The 24,943-nt window shown below is 30.7% G+C and overlaps 1 protein-coding gene across 1 annotated transcript in view; it reads left to right on the top strand.

Annotated features, from left to right (window-relative positions):
- The first annotated feature begins 1,410 nt into the window (after positions 1-1,410).
- Positions 1,411-24,943, top strand: part of LOC132719844 (uncharacterized) — a 49,163-nt gene continuing 25,630 nt past the window's right edge. Inside the window, exon 1 of the mRNA XM_060703774.1 lies at positions 1,411-1,688. Coding sequence (XP_060559757.1) covers positions 1,674-1,688 — 15 coding nt within the window. The 5' untranslated portion in view covers positions 1,411-1,673. The remainder of the gene's footprint in view (positions 1,689-24,943) is intronic.

The following is a 24,943-nucleotide window of genomic DNA, read 5'->3' as shown; positions in this document are numbered from 1 at the left end:
TCAGTATTTGCAACTGTTTCTCATTGATGTCATACCATAAAACCAGTAAATGCTTGTACACTGTCACCTTAGTAAAAAATAAAAGTTACAATTTGAGAATAGCTTTCATAGTCCGGCTGAGGTAACTTATTTTGAAAAGGACTTAAGCCAATCCTGTGCTATGCTTTGAACATAATTGAAAAACATTGATTTCATTGTTTTGTATAGATAACATTCCCTGACAGTTGCCATATATTCAATCCAATCATACATTATATCACGACAACACCCATTATCGTTAGTATACGTAATTATTGTTCGTGTCTCTTCACTTGTATTATGATTTAAATGCTTTGTTATTCGTTGATGGGCGAAGGTGGGGGCGGTTGATTTTCACAGAATACAAATTTTTAAGAAATGATGTATTTGCAAAACGTGTAGCAATATCAATATTGTGTAACCGCATTAGCAAATTAAAGTATCATTAAATCATTACTTATAAGAACCTTAAGTTTATCGCTTTTATAACTGAATGGTAAAAATTTAATAAAATATATTTTACATTATTATGGGTAGTTTTAATCTATGGATTGGCCGAATGACATTCAATCTTGGAAAAATCAAATAAGCAATTAGATGTGCTCAACATTTTGATATTGAAACTGTTTAAGTTTTATCAAATATTTACAATATCCTACGTTTGTCGGTTTCACATTTTAATTTAATTTAATACATATTTTGACAGCCACTTTGTTAAAATTGGATTGCATAGTTATAACAAAAGAAAACATAATATTTTGGAATTTTGGTTTCATTTTCAATGTTTTTGTTAAATACTAAATAAAGTTATTGTGTGGCAAAATGTATATCAAACTGTAATTATTTCTAAATGAATATGTCACAAATATGTATTATATTAATCGCCTGTGAGCATAATCTGAAATAAATCTCATATACATTATCATTTATCACATTCATGTGCTATAGCTTTATCGTTAATTACCAACATCCGTCCTGTTTCTATTTCAATTGCTTTCATAAACATAAATATTTTGACGTAAATGTCAATCAGAAGTGTTTACTGGCTCAATTCGCCATTATTACTGCCAGCAACTTCTATTTCCGGTAGCTCGTCAATGTTGAAATCACTCAATGATTTACAATCATTGGACTCGACAGAACTTTTAGCGCGTTCGTCTGCTACCGTATCTGTATCTAAACAGCGTAACGAAAGGCTATAGATTAAACACATTTCATGCAAATCTAAAATATCTCAAAGAATAAAATGCAAGCTAAAGGCCATTAATTCGTCCCTAACAGAGCGATTCGAGGCACATAAACGTGATTAGGAAAACCGGAAGTAGTAAAAGCATCCTGAAAACCGGAAAAGGCTTTTTGTTTTCGACTTTTATATTTTAGGGGTGGTAAGTGACTGCATCGCCTACTTCGTCACATTCGATTATACGTCAATCACAACCGAAAAATTGTTCCTTAAATTGTGCCTCAAGTCAGAGTTCTTTCAAATTGAAGAAGTTGGCTAGATTAACATAAAGTTTTTTCATATAAATTTAGTAAAGATCGGGCACAAGTAGTTTAAAAGTTTTTAGAAGCCTCTTGATACAGACAAAAATCAGGGAATTTACAGGAATATTTTTTTTAATTCATCTTCAGAAAGGACAAACAAACTACCAACGATGGATATCCTTAAGGTAATAAAACTATGAAATTACATAAAAAAGGCAACTGTTTTCTAAAACTTTTCTTAATCGGTTAAATTATAAAGCGTTTAGGTGTTACGCTTTATAAAGATTGTGTGTAATTAATGCACAATTTGCACGTGTTTACTCAATCCCAGAATCGTATCACTTTCAAGTAAATTTTATTATTTCATTTAACGCAGACTACAGAAAATAAAATTGGAAAAAGCAATAATCTAGATGACAGACTTTCATGAATATGTTTTAACGCTTCAAAGGAAAAACGGTATTTCGGAAGTTATAAATGTCTTACGTCTAGTGTAAAACAATTTCAAACGATTTTTGCAATGTAAATAGCAATGAGAGGCATGGTGTTGACGCATTTTGTACTAAGCTATCATAATTTATTTTCAATGTTTTTAATGCTAAAACAAAACTCACACATACGTCTATTATACTGTGATATCTAAAATTGAGACAGATGAATTAGAATAAAAGCCTATAAAATTGCATTATCTTAAGTTTTACATAATTCTAAAAGGAAAATATAGATGATTTAAATTAGTCTTTATTTTACATGTACTTATAGATCACTATTTCATTTAAATAAGAATTACAAAAAAAAAACGAATTATAGTGATTGAATAAGGAGTTTCAGGCATTTAAAAAAAAATAAAAACCGTAATCAGTGTTTTATCAATTGTGTTCTGTTTACGTTTCATTAACTGAACTTAATTATTGAAAAACAAATCTGTCAGAAAACAAATTCATTTCAAAATCGAATAATTATTGTCTGGTTGAAATAAAGCATAAATATTAGAACATCTAAATCAAGAAAAAAACAAAAAACATTCTGCAACAATATTTTATACGAGATGCCTTCTTAAATTAAAGGAAGATACTGCTAAAAGCCTAAAAGGTATTATTAACATCACAATACTTATAAAAATATTCATGTTAGAAGATGTCCAGTAATTCTAATTCTCCTAATACATAACCGTGTTCCATATTCAAATGTCTGGTTCGATGACATTGTAATATGTAGATGTTCTGTATTGTTGACTTTATAATTTTACCTATCATAAACTCTGCTTTGAAGAGTATTTATACACTCTTTTAATACTGTTTCCTACATTACAAGTTCAACTCTCAGTAGGGTAATAACATTTTTTCCTTTCTCTTGTTTTCTATTATCATTTTATGTGTCTTTTAGATTCTTTTTGGAACGAGAAAATAGAATTTAGTTTTGATGATATAATTATATATTGTATTATAATATGCATGTGTATATTAATTTGCTAAATAATGCTTAATTAAGAACAAATATTGTACCTGGTATTTTCAAATTCTAATAAAATTCAAACTACACCATACACGTATTTAATATTTTGACAAGGGCAACCAATGGATCAAGAAAAAAATGAGAAAGCTTTTATAGTCCTCTATTCTTAAAAGTAATATTTGGTGATTTTTCGTTTATTCATATCTCATAATAGTGCCGTAAAATATAGGTGACTGATTTGATAAAAAAATCGGTTTAGAATGAACCAGGTAAAGCATATTTTAAAAAGGTCACTTTTAAAATGATTACAGAATGCTGGATAGATATCTTGATATGGTCTTCTGCTGTAATATTAGCGATGAATATTTATATGATTTTGCCGATTAAAGTATTAAATTGAATTGCTCTGAATGTCTGTTTTTATTTAAATTACATTGAATTATTCTTGATAAGATCTTCTTCTTTGAATGTCTGCTGTTGGTTGTTTTTTTTAACGTGTGGTATGAAATTTTAAAAGCATTTTCAAGATCTGTTCTCAAAGATCACAAAGCTGAATACGAGATAATATTGTTAACTTAAATTGATATTTAGATATTTATAAAAATACTCGTGTATTCCCTTTATATGATCCTGTCTGATTACCTATCATATAATTGTGTACATGAAATTTTATATTTATGAATTTTTCCCATTTCTGTTTTCTAATCATTTATTAATCATATATTTCCGTCAATGTTATAAAAAAAATTCTCCTATATTTCATTTTCACAGTTACCCTTATCTTTTTTCTTTAATTTTATGTATAGAATTATTTCAATAAGACACGGTCTTTTTTAAAATTTTATTTATCTTTTTTTTATCAAACTATTCTGCTGAGTTAAAGCCAGTTTTTTATGTGTAACTATACCCCTATAAACTATGACTTTCAGTAAATGTAAACACATGCACGCTTTTATAACTTACATAAAGATATATGATGTGGAGAGAAATGGTTTCACATTATCTTATGTTGTGCAAAAGTTTAATAAGTCATATGATAGACGCACTTGCAAAACAAGCCGACAGACTGTGCATGTCTAATTTTATTTGACGTAGTACTTACATAATTATTTACTAACCTTTAAAGAGCAGTAACCTTTTATAACTTGTGTTTGTTTGCGTTAAACGGCACATTGCCACATTACTAGCCATACCACGCAAAACACAATAATTATTAACATAGGATTATTAAACTCACAAAATCGCGAAACAAGGTTATAAAGTTAATTAAATCTTAGAATACATGTTTACTTTATTTTAAGTATTTAATCAATGTTTCGGAAGGAGCTTGTTCTTAACGTTCTGAAATTTACTCGGTAATATCTATAATGAACCTGTGCAAGATCGTGACATTAAAGGAGGAAATGTTTAACAATGAAATATTCATTGAAACCTATACAAAACGGCGGTTTTAACCTTAAATAACGAATAACATACATTAATAACTTATTAAAAGAAGTGTCTTACTTAACATTCAGGTAAATCAGAAAGTTAAAAACTAGATAAAAAATAGTTGATTTGTTTAACACTTCTGTAGTACTACGGGTGTTGTAGAGGTTAAAGGTAAATCTATATATTAAAACGATTTTATAGCTAAGAACTATTAGAAAAAAAATCATTCATTATTACCACATATTACCACATATGTTTCTATATAAAGATTCTATGCACTATTTTTAAAAAGGGCATGGCGTTAACATATGCAGGATCTGCACTCTGTTCAGAATTTAGTGTCTCACGGGCGTACATTTACTGTATAAAAATTAAAGACATGCATATATATGCCTTTGGGTTCTTCTTGAATAGTTCCTTTCTAAATTTACATTAAACGAGCTTTAGGCGATAGGCCGATGGTCTTGATGCAAAAATGGTTGACAAAAATACTTTTTAAGTTCATATATTCGTTAATATTCTAAGAGTAACTTTGCTTGTTGTTTGACCATCGGTGCGTCGTCGTAAAATGTTTACTGTTATTTTTAACGTTTACATGTCAAAACTGCTGAGCATACACAATGAATTATTTTGGTTTGTAATCAACGTGGTAATAATTGAACAAATCGAAGCTGCACATGTCGTCATAAAACATGTGAAGATTGAAAATAACAGCATAGCCAAAGTTATTATTTTGACACACTCGATGTGAGTCATGTTAGTGCCTATCAAAGCCAAAATTTGACCATATTGAACAATCACAGTTAAATTTTTATTAAAAAACAAACAAACGTGTGCTAGCCAGATGCTTTGAAATATACACACGGTCCTTAAAATGTTTAATAAATCTTACATTGTTAATGATTTAAAGTCATATCCTCCAACGTTTAAGTCTGGTATTATGACATGAGCAGTAAAAGACACGTTGAAGACGCGAACCTTACAGCGTTACACAAATGCGAATATTTGTTTATTTATTTAAGTTTAACTAACTAAAAATGCCTTTTGGTTAAACAATTAATTCATTAAAAAGAAAAGGTTATTTTGTTAGTACTCTTTAACATCAATTTACATTATATGTCCTTGTAGATAAAAAAAGCTTCTTTTAGAAAATTTTTATATTATCTCTGCAGAAGAAGAAAAAACTAAAAATATTTTGAAGGGAAATTGTCATATTTAAAATTATCTACATTTTTTTGGCGCATTGTTTAATCCATTCACGTTCTTTTTAACGGCACTTGATGATTATTTTAATTTCGTAATATTAGAAATAAAACAAATAATTTTAACAATAGATTTAGAGAAATAGTTTATTCAAAAATATTCTTAAGAGTTAATGATATTGTATTAACCAATGATTAACAGACCATAGATTTATGTAGCATATAATACACAATATCAAGTATATTAATGAGTGTTGATTACTATAACAACATTAAGATTACACTTGTCATGAAAATTTACCCCCGAGCCAAGAATTGATTTTAGCTTATACAAATTTATTTCAGTCCGATTATGTTGGAAGCTATACGCTTCTTGAAACACTATCTGTTCCTGGAATCAAACAGTACTAAGTTATGAATGTAATGTTTCTTGCTGAAGAAAACAACGCATTTCCCCTGACAGGCTTTGAATCCACGTGGTCTGACGCGTTGACCATTCGGCCACGCCGCCACTTAAAAGAATTGCTTTAAAACTTTGAATCCGTTTATAGTGTTTGATGGATTCTCTCCACCCACATCTAATCATTATGTCTATAAATTCTTTGCTAGTTTTCTGCACTTAAAGTACTTTGATTAACATTATGAATTTAACAAAGTTTCGTATGTATCATTTTGGTATTCAAAAGTTTAATCACAAAATAAGTGAATATTATTGTAGATTTAAATTGTCACTTTTCATTGGATAATCGTAACGTTTACATTACCTTTAAAAATAGCTGCTGTAAATTGATATAAATTCTTTGCTCATAGAAAATAATTGTGCAGCTTTGTCAATCGTAATAATGTTATATGGTCGTGAAAAAAAGGGATTGTTTTGTTTGTGACGGCCCGCATATGGTATATTGGCAGCATAGATACTCTCCAAAACCTTATAATTTATGTAGTAGTCAACCATGCTTATGTATGTTTCTTACATGTTTGTTTTAAAACAACTTAGTATACGACTATGAAGGGTTTTTATTGTTGTTGTTGTTCTTCTTCTTCTTTTTTCCATTTTTTTTGGTTAATTTAAACATGACAAAAATAAAATTTCCTAATATAGGCAAATTTTCTGCGACGTAATTGTAAATGATATTAAAAATATGTTCCTTTTATAACCATTACATGATTTCAAATTTTACAACACCTCTTAACGTGTTAATAACGTCACAGCTTGTTTATACAGCTTAATTAGTTTCGTATCATCCTATATTAATATGTATGTTTTAAGAATCAACACTTCATAACGCATGAACTTGATGTTTCGTTTTAAGTGACATTGTGAATCCTTTATAATATGTTTATATGATACTAACAGGTTTCAAGAACATGTAACGAAGAGATAGTTTCAATTTTCTATATACCATTATTGTGTAATAGTTACTACAATTTCATAGCGTGGTAGCATATACACGTGGTATAAATTTCACCTCTGATGAATATTTGATTAAATGACAAACGTAATACTCATTACACTTACATAAATCCTCAAGGTCAAAAAGATATGACCGGACATTTTTTACATTGTATATGGAGCTACAATGCATTTCAGATTTCAAATAAGTTGTATTTTATTTTTAACGTTTAAAGATTGAATTCTTATTTTGTATCATTAGTTTGTAAATTGTTAAAATACAAGATTATGTTATGTTATGTTATGTTATGTTATGTTATGTTATGTTATGTTATGTTGTTATGTTAAGGATAACTTAAATACTGGTTATGAAAATTTTGGAGCTTTAAAGCAAACAAAATTCAATTGATTTTAAAAGCTGTTTATATGAGTGTTTTATATATTAAAGATAAAACAAAACAAAATAAAAATACAAGTATAAGTATCAAAATATGAAATTAGTACATGAGATAAGTCTTTTTCTACTTTAATCTTTCAGAGAAGCAGACGAACTAAGTGCAGGCGATAGTTATTAGAGCCGCGTCATGACAAAACCAACATAGTGCGTTTGCGACCAGCATGGATCCAGACCAGCCTGCGCATCCGCGCAGTCTGATCTGGATCCATACTGTTCGCTATCAGTTTCTCTACTTGTTAGAGTTGGTAAGCGAACAGCATGGATCCTGATCGGACTGCGCGGATGCGCAGGCTGGTCTGGATACATGCTGGTCGCAAACCCATTATGTTGGTTTTGTCATGACGCGGCTCATTTCAATTTACACACCTACGCTTTTAATTTATTGACTTTATCAGTCAAAGCTAAAGACAGTGTTTGATTTGTTAAAAATACGTGCTAAATTTTGTGTCTTGGGGAAATCTTAATGATTTAAGATTATCATGTCTGTATTTGGAAGTTTTACGATGTGAATAATTATGTCATTATTGATCGTACTTCTAGTTCTAAAAATGAACGAAACTTAAATTCCTTTTTTTCCTTGCGTTAATGTTTTTTCTTAGGCAAGGACGGATTAAATACACATGTTAACTTTGTGAATATGCACATAATGCCTTTGTTTGTGATGCTAGTTCATGTCACAATTGAAAATTATGAAGTTAAATAACTTTGATTTGGAATTTGAGGTTGTTGCTATTTTATTGTTGTTGTTCTTCTTCACCTTTTTCTCCTTTTTTCTATTTCTTCCTTGTCATTCGTTGTCAGCAGTGTTTTCGTTGTCTCCGTCATTGTGTTGTTGTGTTGGTAGTTTTTATGCTTATAACTTTTAATTAACTCAGAAATTTAGAATATAGTGTCATCAAATGAGACCTTTATTCCTATCATATGACTGCATATTGAACCTCGATATTAACAATCTCACTGAAAAGTTAAACATCATTTTCCGCATAAAGGCGTATTAATAAAAAGTTGTTGGTGTGACGCTGCTAGACTCCCTTGATGTTAACCACGTAAATGGCGTTAAATATCAAAGCAGGATACTTGGAATCACCTACTGAGATAATCACGAAACAGATTATATATACAAAAAAAAGACAAATATAGCTCACTTGTTATAAAAAAAACTTATGAAGAAATAATGTGAATATTTGACGTCACTTGTTTTGTTTTCTTTTTTGCTTTGTTTTTATTTCCATAACTTGTTCTGCTTTGAATTAAGGACATTTTTCAAATTAAATAATTGATAACTTAATCTAATTGGAGTTAATGCAAATGTAAATCCCAAAGTCACATATTTCGGGCTTAAAAGATAGATTGGATATGAAATAAAACTATTTTGCCCTTGACTTAGTTAAAATCTGCAATTTTCAACTTGTGCCTTATGTAGCCCAAAACTTATTTGATCTTGATTCATGAAACTTTTATGGAATGTTGATCAGCATGTGATGTTATGCACCTGGGGGTTTCGTGTGTGCATTTATTTAGTTTTGTCAGACTAATTGCCCATGACGTACTAAATATTTGCTATTTTCAATTTATGTAGGGCGTAGGACAAAATGTATTTGACCAACAGTCATGAAACTTTACAGAAATGTTAGTCAGCTTGTGTAGTTAATTTTTAATCAGTTAAAATTTAATAAATGTTAATTTATTCAGTATTTGTAGAGTAATTGTCCTTGCCTTAGTTAAAATTTGCAATTTTCAACTTGTGCTGAATACATTATTATGAAACTTTGGAGAAATGTTAGTTAGCATGTGTACTTGCGCACCTTGTTGTTTACTTGTGCATTTATTCAGTATATTGTAGAGTTATTGCTCTTGACTTAGTTTAAAATTTGCAATTTTCAACTTGTGTCGCACGAAACCCAAAAAATATTTGACCATGGGTCATGAAACTTTACAGAAATGTTTATCAGCATGTTGTGCCCCTGGGATTTGGCATGTGAATTAATTTAGTTTTGTTATTACCATTGACTAAGTAAAAATTTGAAATTTCCAACTTTTGTCGCTCGTCTCCGAAAGAATATCTAGAATCCCGAAACTTTACAGTTATGTTGGTCAGCATTATTATGTAGTTGTGCACCTGGGGGTTTGCTTGTATATTTTAGTAGAGTTTATAGAGTAAGTGCCCTTTACTTAGTAAAAACTGTTCCGAAATATTGTGTCATGTGTATCTCTAAAAGTGCGTCATCTAAAATCAACAAATTGTACAGGAATGTTGATGAGCATGTGAAGTTGTGCATCTTGGGTTTTGCGTGTGGATAAATACAGATTTGTTGGAGTTTTTGTCCTTGACTAAGTATAAATTTGCAATTTTCAACTTGAGAGGTGCATAGCTAAATAATATTTGACCATGAGTCATGAAGGTTTACAGGACTGTTAGTCAGCATGTGCAGTCATGCATCTGTGGTTTGGAAAAATCAAGAATTCAACATTGAAAAACGGAATGCCCAACTGCTTAGGGGTATAGGGAGTAATGTAGAATTTCCTTTGTTTGTCCCTCTGTCATACTGCACTGCTGTACGTCAGAAGAAAGTGGAGAGTGGTGTGCCAAACCTGTGTCTTATGGACACATTTCTAATGATTTACTTACTTAAAGGGATACTCACGCAAATAAATGACAAAAATATTAAAATGATCTATGTACTCAATCACGCTAAAATGACATTTCCTAAAGTCCAAGCATGAATTTCTGTATAAATTCTATATTTTTTGGGTTCGAAGCGTAAACATATCTATATATGTTGAACTTAATTCAGACGCCAACAAAATCATCGAGTAGTTTTAAAACAAGTCATGTGACTTGAACAAACCCTGGAAGTTACAATAACAGATATTGTGGATATTGTATGATTGAAATAAGTCTAAGTCATTCATTTGACATGTTTTTAACATTTCAAGGGTTCACTGTGACCACTTTTGCAAATCTGAACGCTCTAACCTGACCCACGTGGGTCAAGTTAGGAAACCACCATTTTATTTTTATAAGGAGAAAAGTTTTGTTCCTGTGACTAGTGTAGTCATTTTGAGGAGATTTGCATAATAATAAATGAAAATTTCAAAACAAAGAAACGAACATTTTTCCTTTGTCTCCCTTTAACTCTAAAGGAGTTTCTCACAAACATAAAATTTGAATTGTAACATAGATCATGTAAAGCACTTGAAATGGAAATCTGCAAAATAAGATAAAGAAATATACAAAAGTACTCGGTGTCAAATTGTAAATTGATAGCTGGTGAAGTCAGAGGTCGATTTGAGTGATCGTTGTTGCATCATTTTTCATTTTAGGGACAATAAAAAGTTTAGTCTGGAAAGACAAATTAGGGAATTATCTGAAAACTTGCACACAAGTTATTGATTCAGACCTTTTTAAAATTGCAAACACACCTCAGTTATAAATATATCTTGTTCTGTCATGTCTAAAACCTCAATGAAATCCCTTAAATCTGCTTAAACTATCAAAGTTCTTGTTTGAGGAGATCCAATCTACAGGCTAATGATAAGAATTTAAGTATAAAATTTCAGGTTATAATATTTCCTCACAGCAATTTGAAATCAGTCCACATGCGTCGAGGATAATTAATTTTGTTGTATAACATTTGACATTTAAAAACTGTATGATCAAATATGATCAACATATCACAAACGTATATGACTCAACCATTTTATAGAAATAATTACTTGTTGTTGGAGAATTCCCGTTATTCCCTGTGTAATTTTTTCTTATTATTAACTAAACTCATATTTGACTTCTGTGATACTCTTTGCAAAATTGAAATAGGAAAACCACAAATATAAATAATCATGATAATTCATTACTAAATTAAGTGTCACGAGCGAATAATGGAAACTAAAACCCGACCATGAACATTACCATAATATAAACAATATCAAATATATTTCTTACTTGAATGATATAAAATAAGCTAAGTATTAAAGGGGCTCCACTGAGATTTTTAGACGTGTCGGGACTGAAAACATTTTCCCGTAATTTGCGTACAGTTGGCATATAACTTGTGTGCAAATTTTCATGTCATTTCTTCACCCCGTTTCTCCAGAATAATAAAATTATTTATTTATTTATTGCAACGCTTTTCACTCAATCCAGCTAAGAATGGCACAGTAAATCGATGCTTGGTATATTTCTTTTATATCCTCCGCAAACTTTACCTTACTGAGGACATAACTTGAAATTTTAAGATTTTCAAATTTCATGTTTTCGGCCTTTGGGCTTGAGTGGAGTTCCTTTAAAAAGACATAAAACAGAAGAGCTACATTGAAGTAAAAGCAATGTAAATTTTATTGCATGGAATGAGATTGCCTCGTCAGCAATATGAATTCATAACTAGCGCGATAATCTCCAGTGCATAGTTCTATAAAATTTTAAACGTCTGGTAAAATCTCATTAAAGCAACCAACAAGTATCAAAAACTGAGTATGACTGTATCAATGATATATTTAAATATATTTAAATGATTAGCTTACAGCATCTTTAGTCATTGTACAGAAATAAGTCATTTAAACAGGAATCATGGGATGTTTGACTGTTTTTTTTCTCGTTTTCCTTATAAACTGGCGCTTAAGTTGACATTAATACAATTCAAGATCGTGTTAGATAAAGGGTTGTTGAGGTGAGAATATCACGTATCTGTATAGTGTTGTACGTGGAGTGTGAGGTAAGTCCATGTGAGATAGATTTTTCTGCACTGCTATATCAGTGACGTTTTTTGTTGTTGTTGTTTCCTTGTCTGTTTTTTTTTCAATCCTGTTAGTTAGATTTTTGTTACAGTATTGGATAAGAGGGATCGTGATTGACACTTTCTCCTACGTGAATGTATGCAGCTTTCCCAATTCTTTGTGCTCTACATTGATTGCGCCTATTTCTTTATTAGTGCGGTAGACGCCACCTCGTACAAATGATACTCTGTCTATTACATATCATAATAATTACTTTGATATATAGTCTTATGTTAACAAGTTTTATATTACTTCATCGCACGTTTTCCCGGTAAAATCTATCCAAAAGCTTTCTGACATCTTTCTGGCATCTGATGTCATACATGTACCTGTAAAATTAACTCCTCTCGGTCGGAATCAGGTTATTGTCTGGCTAAAATATTTTGAATTTACTCTTAACTTAAGTATACCAGAAGTCCACTTTTTTACTGAGCAAAACTACTGAAAATAAAAAAGTCATTTGCAGCTGATGAAGAAATGGCTGGTACCCTAACAAACTTGTTCTTGGCTGGTACCCTAACAAACTTGTTCTTAGCTGGTACCCTACCAAACTTGTTCTATAGAATCACTGAATGTTTGTTGTTGTTGTTGTTGTTTTTATTAAAGAAGAGAAAAAAGAATCCCAGAAAGAACGTACAAACCGGAAAAATTGAAAATGTTTTGGGCTTGGTTTGTTTAAGCCTTGTTATTATCATTATGTTATCTATTTATTTATTTATTGTTGGGTTGGGTTTTACGTCACACCAACACTGTAAATGACACATGACGACTTTTTTTGCTTAATTGGTAGAGGGGAAAATTATTTCAGGCATGAACAGCAGCTGAAATAGAACCACGTTCCGTAAGCGAGCTTCATAGCTTTCTCACTTTCTCACATATCTTCAATCGGATATTTTATATTTCCTATCCTTGAAGAACGTTCAGACATTATTTTTGTGTTTGTGGTACCTTTTTTTCTTTACTTGAATACTGTATAAATACCATGATATGCTATCTGTCGTTTGATTGCTTATCTGATATATGCAGGCTTCATAAGCTCTGATCTCCTATCAAAATTCCATTTTATTATGTTTCGCCCATTGTTTCTTCTGAAGCGATCCTGCGGGCAAATTGGGCGTGTGATATCATAAGTAGATTAATTTACCTCAACAAGATGCTCAGTTTTTGGGACTCGTCTAGTACCAGATTTAGATACTTATTTATATAACAAATATAACAAATATAACAAAAAGAGGTGTTCATCTAATCTAAATTTTATTTACTATGTTCTACATTTATAAAGTTATTTACATCAATGCATGCACAAAAGTTCTTCTTTTTCTAACATCTACAATAACTCGCTAAGTCATCATTGAAAATTCACTTTTTCAGAATAAGAGTCATGAATCATTGTCATTAATATCAACACATCACTTATAATACACTCACTAAACACTTCACTTAACTTCAATTACTAACACTTCACTAAAGTTCACTTACTAACACTTCACTTAAGTTCACTTACTAACACTTCACATAAGTTCATTTACTAACACTTCACTAAAATTCACGTTAAAACACATTACTGAAAATTCACCTTATAGCACATCACTAATGATTCACTTAACTAACACGGTTTCAAATTTGAATCTCTTTTCATTCACTATTTCACAAACTGAAATATTTCACCAACATGGTGATCAAGGAACTTCACAATCATTATACCTATGTAATTTAATAGACAATTTTCTAAGTAGTTAAATCACCAACATGGTGATTAAGGAACTTAAACTTTTTATGTACCGAAAGACAATTTTCTAAGTAGTTAAATCACCAACATGGTGATTAAGGAACTTAAACTTTTTATGTACCGAAAGACAATTTTCTAAGTAGTTAAATCACCAACATGGTGATTAAGGAACTTAAACTTTTTATGTTCAGAAAAACTCTAAGTTGTTAAATCACCAACATGGTGTAAATTTCCTAAGTGGTTAATTCACCAACATGGTGAACAAGGTACTTTACAACCTCATTCACTTATACACAAACTTTTCTAAGTACCTACATCACCTTCATGGTGAAGCAGTAACTTAGCACATCTGGCACAAAGATACTAACACTTTATCATAAACAATTTAAAACACTATGTATATATGAATTCCATCAAGTTACACCAACTTGCACTTAGAATAATAAAGAACTGTAAAACTTAACACATTTCACAAGTTGTTAAATCACCATCATGGTGTTTAAACAACTTTAATATTTATCTATTCCATAATTAATTACTAGAAAATTAAATCCAAAGATCAGTGAAGTGAGAGAGAGACAGACTGCACAAGTGATGCAGCTATTTATGTAAGACCCACTTGGAATTGACCAATGGGCAGTATTCCTAATCTATTAATAACTTCGACAGGTTATCTACTGATTAAGCAATAGATAATAGAGAGTTGAAGTACATGGTAGTATATACATGGTTTAAACCTAATTATACTTATATTATCTGAAATGAAAAGTATTAAGATAATTACAAATCATATCTTAATTACAAACTTTGATATCAAATAAACAAAAAATAACTGGGGTCGTTGCATTGCCCCCCTCCAAATAAGGTTTGGTCCCCAAATGAGTGTTACAGTATGACAAATATTGTAAGTTTGACTTTGGTCATGATACATTCTTTAAACAAAAACATCCACTTGCTCGATTTTAGTAGCAATTGCTTTCATGAAATCCGGTAATTGATAATACTTTGCTTCATTCAAAACAGTTCGTACAAAATTCTTGGATCATTTGGGAGAGTGCGTATATCTAATGAATCTGTCCTAAGGTAATTCAAAACATATTTAAAACTTTGCTGGATCTCTGTCCCGAAAATATTGACCATTTACAGGTTGTAGTTCACTGATAAACATGCCAGTAGGCTTGTAATGATCTTTTTAAGACTTCAAATGGAGTTCCACCTACATTGATTGCTATTCTCATTAATTTAGTCCTAGCCCGTTCTGAAGGCCCTTTTCTTGATGCTCATTCAATGCATTTATTTTACCAATTCGTCACATCCTTCCTCATTGAATACCACGTAAATCTTTTTTTAATAAAGTTTTCTTTATACCAAAATGTCCACCTACAGGGGTATTATGTAACTCATACAAAACTTTACGTACCAATATTCTTGGTAACACTAAACACTATAAGTAACAACTGTTCACTTCCATCTGTAAAGAATCTAAACGATTCCAAAAATACTTTATTTCACTCGACATTGGCGACACTTCTGACCAATGTGGTTTATGATTCTCAACTTTCCATTTCTTTAACATATAACATCATCTTTATTTTGTGCTTCAATTATCAATGCATTACTTAAATCCTCACTTATAATCTTGACCTTCATTCCTGAAAACATTTGACTTCTCGTAAGTGTGGCCCCTTTCTAAGCCTGTTTCACTCACATCGTTAAGAATATCAAACGAATCCCTTTCTTTTGTCAAACTTTTGTTATTTCTTCAAAATTCCTACAATCAGCATTTCTAACATTTTCACTCAATAATTTCTGGCACCTATCTGCACCATTGTTATTGTCTTTAGTAAATTTGTTATGTAACTCAGAACCTAAAGTAAGGGAATTACTTGTGATAACAGCTGCAGTCTGTTTTATATCACTTTCACTCACAATACCACTTCCTTCTCTTTTAACAAACATCTTTCTCGATAAGTTCTCACAAATATATTTAGGACACTTCCGGTCCCTATTTGTGTTCTTAGAACTTTCTTGACCTACATTTCTTTTGACTTCAACATCCTTGCTTAAACAATCTTTCGCATTGTCAAACATGCCACCAGTACTGACTGTGTAAGTCTGGATGACATTAACATATTTCACCTCAGCTCTATCACAATATGCACAATCTTCAGATATACAGGGTCTCCTCGATAATGCATCTGCATTTGAAATGAACTCGCCCTGCTCTAATACATAATTTCAAAATCATATGTGGACAAAAATTCAAGCCACCTGGCTATTTGTCCTTCTGGGCCTTTAAAGTTAGTTAACCACCTTAAAGCACCATGATCACTTCTCACAATGAAGTGATTACCAAATAGATAATGGTGAAAGTACTTCACCGCATTTACAGCAGCTAAAGGCTCCCTTCTAGTTACATAATACCTCCTTTTAGGTTTAGAAAAACATTTACTGTAATAAGCAATCACTTTCTATTCTCTATTTTGAAGTTGTGACATGACAGCATCCTGACTTGCATCAAAATCAATCATAATTTTTTTTTGACATAATATATGCTAATAATAGAGCATTTGCTAACTTTTCCTTCAATTACATAAAAGAATTTTCACATTCATCTCCATACTTAAACAATATATATGTATCCTTAATTATATCTTTAATCACATGTTAAATTTTGTGAACAATTTTCATGTAAAACCTTTAAATCGTCTGGAATAGCTTGGTCAATTATTTCCTTGTGGGACATTCACTTCTTCAATATAACCTATGACCGTATTTTTATAAACTGTGCATGCTTTATTATTCAAATTTATCACTCGAATTGGCAAGACATTTGTTGCACAATTAAACTTTTTTCCCAACCAAAAGACCACTCTTTTTTGGTGTCAGTTACATTTGGTTCAATGACACAATCACTGTTTTCCTAAATTCACAGAAGATTTTCCAGGAATAATCATTTCTGTTGTTGGTGGTATAATAACATTTCGGTAACCAGCACTCTATAACATTGTTTATCAGTTTCTCCTTCACTTATAGAAACATTTTTATAATATTGTTACCAATTTTCAATTCTCTTTTTGTGTGTAAATGAATTTTACAAATATAATTCAAGGAAATCTATTCCTAAAATACCATCATTTTTAATGTCTGCCAGTAAAATATCATGATTAAACATCTGTTTTTCAAGTGAGATTTCTGCAGTAATTTTACCATAAAAAGGTGCAATATCCCCTGTTGAAGTAAGCATATTTAAATTTACTTTTTCTTATGGTAAATTTAAATACAATTTATCAAAGACTCTTTTATTTAATATGCTTACATTAGAACCTGTATTAATTAAAAATGAGACTGGCCTCCAATGAACATTGATCATAACAAAAAGTCCATGATCATTGGTACTTATGTTGTAGATTAATTTTTCTGGAGTGGACCTTGGGATACCTGCTGAGTTTCGGTCCTTAAACCCGAGCTCTGAGCGTTTCCCGAATTGACTACCTCATTTTCACCTTTCTTAGCTGGCGGTCTTGACACTGTGTGATTTCGAGTGTTATTTCTAGCATAGTTATTTGATCCTCTTGTGCTCTGCCAATGAGGATTTTGATAAGTGTTACGATATCTTAATCCTCTGTTAAGATTCATAGATTGATAACCTTGAACTTCCTTTGCCAATTTCTCCATCTGATATGATAGTTCATTCAATTTCCGGTCAGTTTTGTTTTCTTCTGGAAAAACACTTCTCACTGAATATTTTCCCCTATTTCTGTCAGCAATTTTGTGTGCATCCAAGCGAACAGCTATTTTTCTCTGCTTCACTTATTGATTTAGGACCGACTTCCCTTAGTCCTTAGCCTTATGTCGGTATCTGGCAGTGCATCTATAAAATGTTCCATTGCTAAAAAGTTCCAACACATCTGTTGCCGCACTAGGATATGCCTGTCGCGTTAACTTACGGACTGACTGTGCCAATTCTGGCAATGTCTCATGCTTCTGTAAGGTACGAGTCTGTAACTTGGATCTATAAATTTCAGCGCGATGTACTGAACCATAATCTGTTCTGTAATGCATGCACTATAGCTTCAAAGCTTTTCCTTTTCTGAGAATCTAATTCACATAAAATAGCCCTAGCATTCCCATTAAAGACTGCTTGCTAAGTATAATGATTTAGTTTCATAATCCCAATTATTTAATTCTGCAACTATATTGAACTGAGTAAGATTTTCATCTAAATCATCCGAACCGTTATATATTTGAGGCTTAATTTTCAAATCTCTGAAGAATAGCCTCCTGAAGCACCATTTCTCTTTTCAACATGATTTGTCAACCTTGTTAAATTAACACTATCTTCAATGGAAGAAACAATATCTGTCCTTTTGCACATAATCCTGCTTATCGTGACTTTTTCTCCAATTCATGTTATCAACTTGTGTTTGAAAACTTTTCAATTTTTCATCAAATTCTTCAAGGGATTGTTGAACACTAGTTTTTATTTGATGCATATTCATTTTAAACTCTTTGGTCATTTCAAACATAATTTTCTCAAATTTTTGTTCAAATTTATTTTCTGCAGGCTCCTGTTCTAGATTTTCTTCACTTAATTCACTCACAGTTTCGTCATTTTGAGTGCCAATATCAGTTTCCCAGTTTTTCCTCATTTGTATTATGAATATCAGCCTCTATGCTTAACTCCAGCATTTTAACCTTCACCCTCTTTTTTGCATTTTTATGACTAAATGTCACTTCAGAATCAATATCTGACATTTTGACTTAGTATCACTGGTACTAGATTTAAATTCAAATTAAAGTTATTAAATCACAACTACATTAAACTCAATATAATTCAACATAGCACTTTTTCCATCAAACACAATCCAAATGAATAAAGAACATAAACATACGCGATATCACACCGTTGAATTTAAATTTATCCCACCGCTGCCACCATTGAAGCGATCCTGCGGGCAAATTGGGCGTGTGATATTATAAGTAGATTAATTTACCTCAACAAGATGCTCAGTTTTTGGGACTCGTCTAGTACCAATTTAGATACTTATTTATATAACAAATATAACAAATATAACAAAAAAAGAGGTGTTCATCTAATCTAAATTTTATTTACTATGTTCTACATTTTATAAAGTTATTTTACATCAATGCATGCACAAAAAGTTCTTCTTTTTCTAACATCCTACAATAACTCGCTAAGTCATCATTGAAAATTCACTTTTTTCAGAAAATAAGAGTCATGAATCATTGTCATTAATATCAACACATCACTTATAATACACTCACTAAACACTTCACTTAACTTCAATTACTAACACTTCACTAAAGTTCACTTACTAACACTTCACTTAAGTTCACTTACTAACACTTCACATAAAGTCATTTACTAACACTTCACTAAAATTCACGTTAAAACACATTACTGAAAATTCACCTTATAGCACATCACTAATGATTCACTTAACTAACACGGTTTCAAATTTGAATCACTTTTCATTCACTATTTCACAAACTGAAATATTTCACCAACATGGTGATCCAGGAACTTCACAATCATTATACCTATGTAATTTAATAGACAATTTTCTAAGTAGTTAAATCACCAACATGGTGATTAAGGAACTTAAACTTTTTATGTACCGAAAGACAATTTTCTAAGTAGTTAAATCACCAACATGGTGATTAAGGAACTTAAACTTTTTATGTTCAGAAAAACTCTAAGTTGTTAAATCACCAACATGGTGTAAATTTCCTATGTGGTTAATTCACCAACATGGTGATCAAGGTACTTTACAACCTCATTCACTTATACACAAACTTTTCTAAGTACCTACACCACCTTCATGGTGAAGCAGTAACTTAGCACATCTGGCACAAAGATACTAACACTTTATCATAAACAATTTAAACACTATGTATATATGAATTCCATCAATTTACACCAACTTGCACTTAGAATAATAAAGAACTGTAAAACTTAACACATTTCACAAGTTGTTAAATCACCATCATGGTGTTTAAACAACTTTAATATTTATCTATTCCATAATTAATTACTAGAAAATTAAATCCAAAGATCAGTGAAGTGAGAGAGAGAGAGACTGCACAAGTGATGCAGCTATTTATGTAAGACCCACTTGGAATTGACCAATGGGCAGTATTCCTAATCTATTAATAACTTCGACAGGTTATCTACTGATTAAGCAATAGATAATAGAGAGTTGAAGTACATGGTAGTATATACATGGTTTAAACCTAATTATACTTATATTATCTGAAATGAAAAGTATTAAGATAATTACAAATCATATCTTAATTACAAACTTTGATATCAAATAAACAAAAAATAACTGGGGTCGTTGCACTTCGTTTAGGGCTTATGCGTTTTATTGGGCACCATACGCCGCTTTTCACTGAATGACACTATCGTGTCTCATTCAAGGTTTTATTATGATATATTACCGTTGTATGAACACATCATTTTAAGTTTCTGTTTCTCGTGATCTATTAGCAAGATTAATAATCGGAAAACGCATTGTTTGCAATTTCTTGGACGAAATTGACTCTTTTTTAACTCTTTACTCTTTTACATTTTTTATATCTGGTCAATAAAATATTACATTCGTGTAGATTCAAAACTAAATTAATTGAACACGTTGAATGAAATCATATTTTGCGAGCCTCTGGTGGACATAACATGATTTTCTTCAACTCGTTCAATAAATTTTGTATTATATCTACACACATTCAATATGCTCTATTTTTCTTAAATGACTCGTGATTTTGTTACTACATAATACACAAAGATGAAAGAAAATAGTGTGAAACAAATATATGCGGTTGTTCTTTCTCCAATTAGATCGATAAACAAAAAGGCTACATAAATAAAGCATTTTATTGATATTTTCCGATCCTTTAATAAAATGCTATAAATAAAATCTCACAAACACGATATGTTTTGAAATTTACCTTTCTTCCATCTATTATATGAGAGAAAAAAGCAATTTTAGAGGCGATTCGTAAATTGTCATCCTTAGTACGAAGGCGTCAGAATGACACCAAACTGACATGAGTGGAGGTGAAGATTAATTTATAAACACAGTACAATCTAGCCTGTTACATGGACATAAGATAAAATTGTCAAAAATTTAATAAAATAATTCTTGAAAAATTAAATGAAACATATTATTCTTATTAATTATTTTGTTAAAACCTAGAACAGCAAAATGCAAAAATCGAAAGAAGCGTAAGTTAATTCCTTTATTTTATCTTGTTAGAATTGAAACAATGTCTGTCTTGATGGGGTTTATTGGCTATTAAACACCGGTTTGAAGTTTTGATGTGTAAGAATCAACAACGAAGGTCGCATCAAAACGAGAGATTAATATTATTTTTAAACAGAAAAATACGATCTCTTTCTAAAATCATAGTAAAGATTTATATAAAAACAACAAAGTAAGTAATATAAGATTCGATATAAAATAGTACTGGCATGGAAAGGAGTAAAGAGCAATTAAAATATTTTACATTTAACATTATTCAACATTGTGTTTCTCGCAACAAGAGCTTCCTAAACAAATTTAAATTGTTGAATTTTTCAGCTTTGCTATTTGTATTCAAAAGATGTAAAAATTAAACTGACGAATTTCTGACATATTCAAATATTTTTTGAACTTCTTCTTAACAATGGCATTTACAAATGAAATGATATTCGTTTTCAATATCTGAAGAATTACAATATAAATGATAATGTCTTCTCCATCAATTATATTCTGGAATATCTGACTATTAATTCATATAAACTAAACATCTTTGCAAGATATCCAAATAAGGTTTATACTCTTAACTGCATTTAAAGTTTTCATACATATACAATACAAAATGTACATAACTATTGTAGTAAGAAGTATCCCATTTTTTTTCGAAAAAGTCAATATCACGACTTCTAAATAATACTCACGACAATCCATAATCATATTAGATTATAAACACCTAAATTCCCTTGCGCACATAGTCATTTTGAAGCTGAACCAAGAAAGCAATGGCGGTCATTTCTTTTGTAGAAAATGAACCATATCACTAAATTTTACAATATCTCAAAAAACATATAAAACCCCATAATTATTCAGTTGCTTTTTTCATGATCATTGTTGCTATCTTCTAGAGCTTGATGCTGAATTGGGTATAATATCATCAGGTTCTACAATTATCACTAGACCAAGAGGTTATAAAACTTGTTGAATCTCGGGATTTTCATTTGTTAGTGTACATTCTAGGCCGGTTTCTAACCAATCCAATTTTTAAGATCTGAGTTTGAGCTTGGAAAATTTCTATATAACCTTAAACATACCATTTTATTAATATTACAAATCTATTGTTATAGATTTGATAGCTACCATAAATACTATCATTAAAAGTATTCGGTTAATCTTTTAATAGTCCCTTTACAAATTTAGATAAATCCTTTCTTTTTCCTTAGACTTAGTATATTACCTTGGAAAACCCTGGTGGTGTGACGAACTAACTGATTTATCGAGCACAGCATGTGTTGCTGAGACAAAATGGTTAAGATGATCTGGTCCATATAGGAGAAAGCAATGTAGCTTACAGTACAACACATATATGATTTTATTAGAATGCTGTGATGTAAAAGGAAATACTGGTATACGTTGTTATCTAATGTTTAACTTGATCAAAATAAATTTTGGAAAGATATTGGGAAAAAAAGATATTAGCTCAATTAAAAATAAGTGTATTGTTTATGATGATGGTTCTGTTGTTTCGGGCAACTTGTAATCTCTTGAAAAGGCAGGAAAAAAGCTTTGATAATTATATAATGATGACCAGGGATTAAACTGCCAGAATAACTGTATTAAAGATGATAATATTTTTCATAGTGAAACACATGTTCTGGACTTGCAAAATTCAAGGCAATAGGTGGTATGCAATTTCATGCTTACACACAATTATTTGACAGCCTATTTTGTCTAGTCTTTGCATATGGTGCAGCCATCTGCGACGGCAATAGACACTTTAGTTGTATAGATGTAATACAAAACAGGGCCATGCGTCTTTTCATGGGAACTGGTAATTATACACCTAACCTTGCTATTGCAGGTCACATGGGCTGGAAGCTAAGATCGTTCAGCACGACATTTTTGTTGTGCTTGTTGTAATTAAGTTCTTTCTTTTCGGCTATTTTCGTGTTGGGTGGGTCCAGTATTCCTCACTTGAATACTGTTGAATCACCCTTAGGATGTGTGGCCTGCTTTTTAAATTTGTCTTTTGACGTATTATCTGTGATATGCAGGCTTCATTACCTCTGACCCCCTTTCAAAATTCCATTTTATTTAGTTCCGCCCATTGTTTTCTCGTTTAGGGCACATGCATTTTTTTACTTGGGAACCATATGCCGCTTTTCATGGAATGGCACTAACGTGTCACATTGAAGGTTCCATGATAACCGCCATATGAACACATCTGCGGATGTTTCAAAATTCCAAATTGTACCAGTTCATGTTAAACGTTGAATTCTGCTTAAGCCGGTGCTATGGGTGTTGGACTGCAGTTTGCATTTGACAGTACCGTCCATGAACTGGCTCAATCAAACCAAGCCTGTAACATTTTCAATTTTGCCGTGTTGGGTTTCTTTAGGGATTCTTCTTATTTTCTCTACTTTAACATTTTTTTAACAATGAAAATTGTAAAAAAACACAAACTTTTTAGGTGATGTCACATTTATAAAGAATTAAAATCTGTTTTCAAGATATATCAAATTGTAAAGAATTAAAGATCTTAGCTGTTTTTAAGTAATGCCAAACTGTAACAAATTTAGGATTTAACCTACTAGTTAAGTAATATTTGTCTATCATAGAACTACTCGTATGTGTATTTTATTTAATATTACTGTTGTTTTTTCTTAGCAGTCAGATAATCTGCTCATCTTTGATCTGATCAAAGTTGATATATGCCTATATAAAATATTATTCAGTGCTAGGTTTTAAAATTGATGTCTAAAATGTGAAGATTATTTCAATGTATATTAACATATAACCTATAATTCTTTGTAAGAATGAATATTTACATGTAGTTTTCACATTAATTGAATGTGTATTTGTATTATATGTACATGTATTAGATGAGACTTAAATAAACTAATTGTCATAGCACATGTTCTCACACGAATGTAGGAAAAATTGCTCAACGGTGTCAAATTACGGACATATTGTTCTGAAAATAAGTTCATTTTTCGTTCAATTTTCAAAGGAAATTACCATATTAAAACTATAATAAGATAAATAAAATAATAAACTATAATTTAAAAGTAGGCATAATGCCTTAACATCAACACTAGTATTTTTTACACTAAAAAATTTCAGCACACTTTTAATTGCATTTTATATAACAATATTTCACATTTAATTTTATATGTACTTTCTTTGATTAACGCCTTAACGCCTAGTAGTGCGTAAAATAGCTTTAACGTAACATTTATGTAATGTCATATTTATGAAATAACATCAAATCAAGTCAAATAGTTTATGGGCATAAAAATTCCTCATGTTCATACCCAAGCATTATGGTTGGCGGTTTATATTTATCATAAACATAGTATATACGAGTATATTTATTAATTTTGTAAATCAATATCAATGTAAAAGACATACAATTTAATTACAGAAAAGTATGACGATGGATTTGACATAACGGCAAGAAACAACAAAAAACAACATTGTTTAAATAACTATTATTGACAAAATCATAACAGAAAACTAATAAGACTGTAATTTTTGAATATATTAAGCTAATTTAATCATTATGTCGTTCCAAGAGGATGTAAATTTACTTTTAAATGTATTTATATTTGGCTATGTATAATAATATCTTGGTAAGAGCTTTTAAATCAGAATAAAATGGACATGGAAATGATATTCATTTTCAATAACTTTTATGTTACATTTCACACATACTATATATTTTCTATATTTTCTAAAACG

Source organism: Ruditapes philippinarum, unplaced genomic scaffold (genome assembly GCF_026571515.1).
Source record: "Ruditapes philippinarum isolate M1 unplaced genomic scaffold, ASM2657151v2 ctg1849_1_1_1_1, whole genome shotgun sequence".
NCBI lineage: Eukaryota > Metazoa > Mollusca > Bivalvia > Venerida > Veneridae > Ruditapes > Ruditapes philippinarum.
This window is presented reverse-complemented; position numbering and strand designations above follow the sequence as displayed.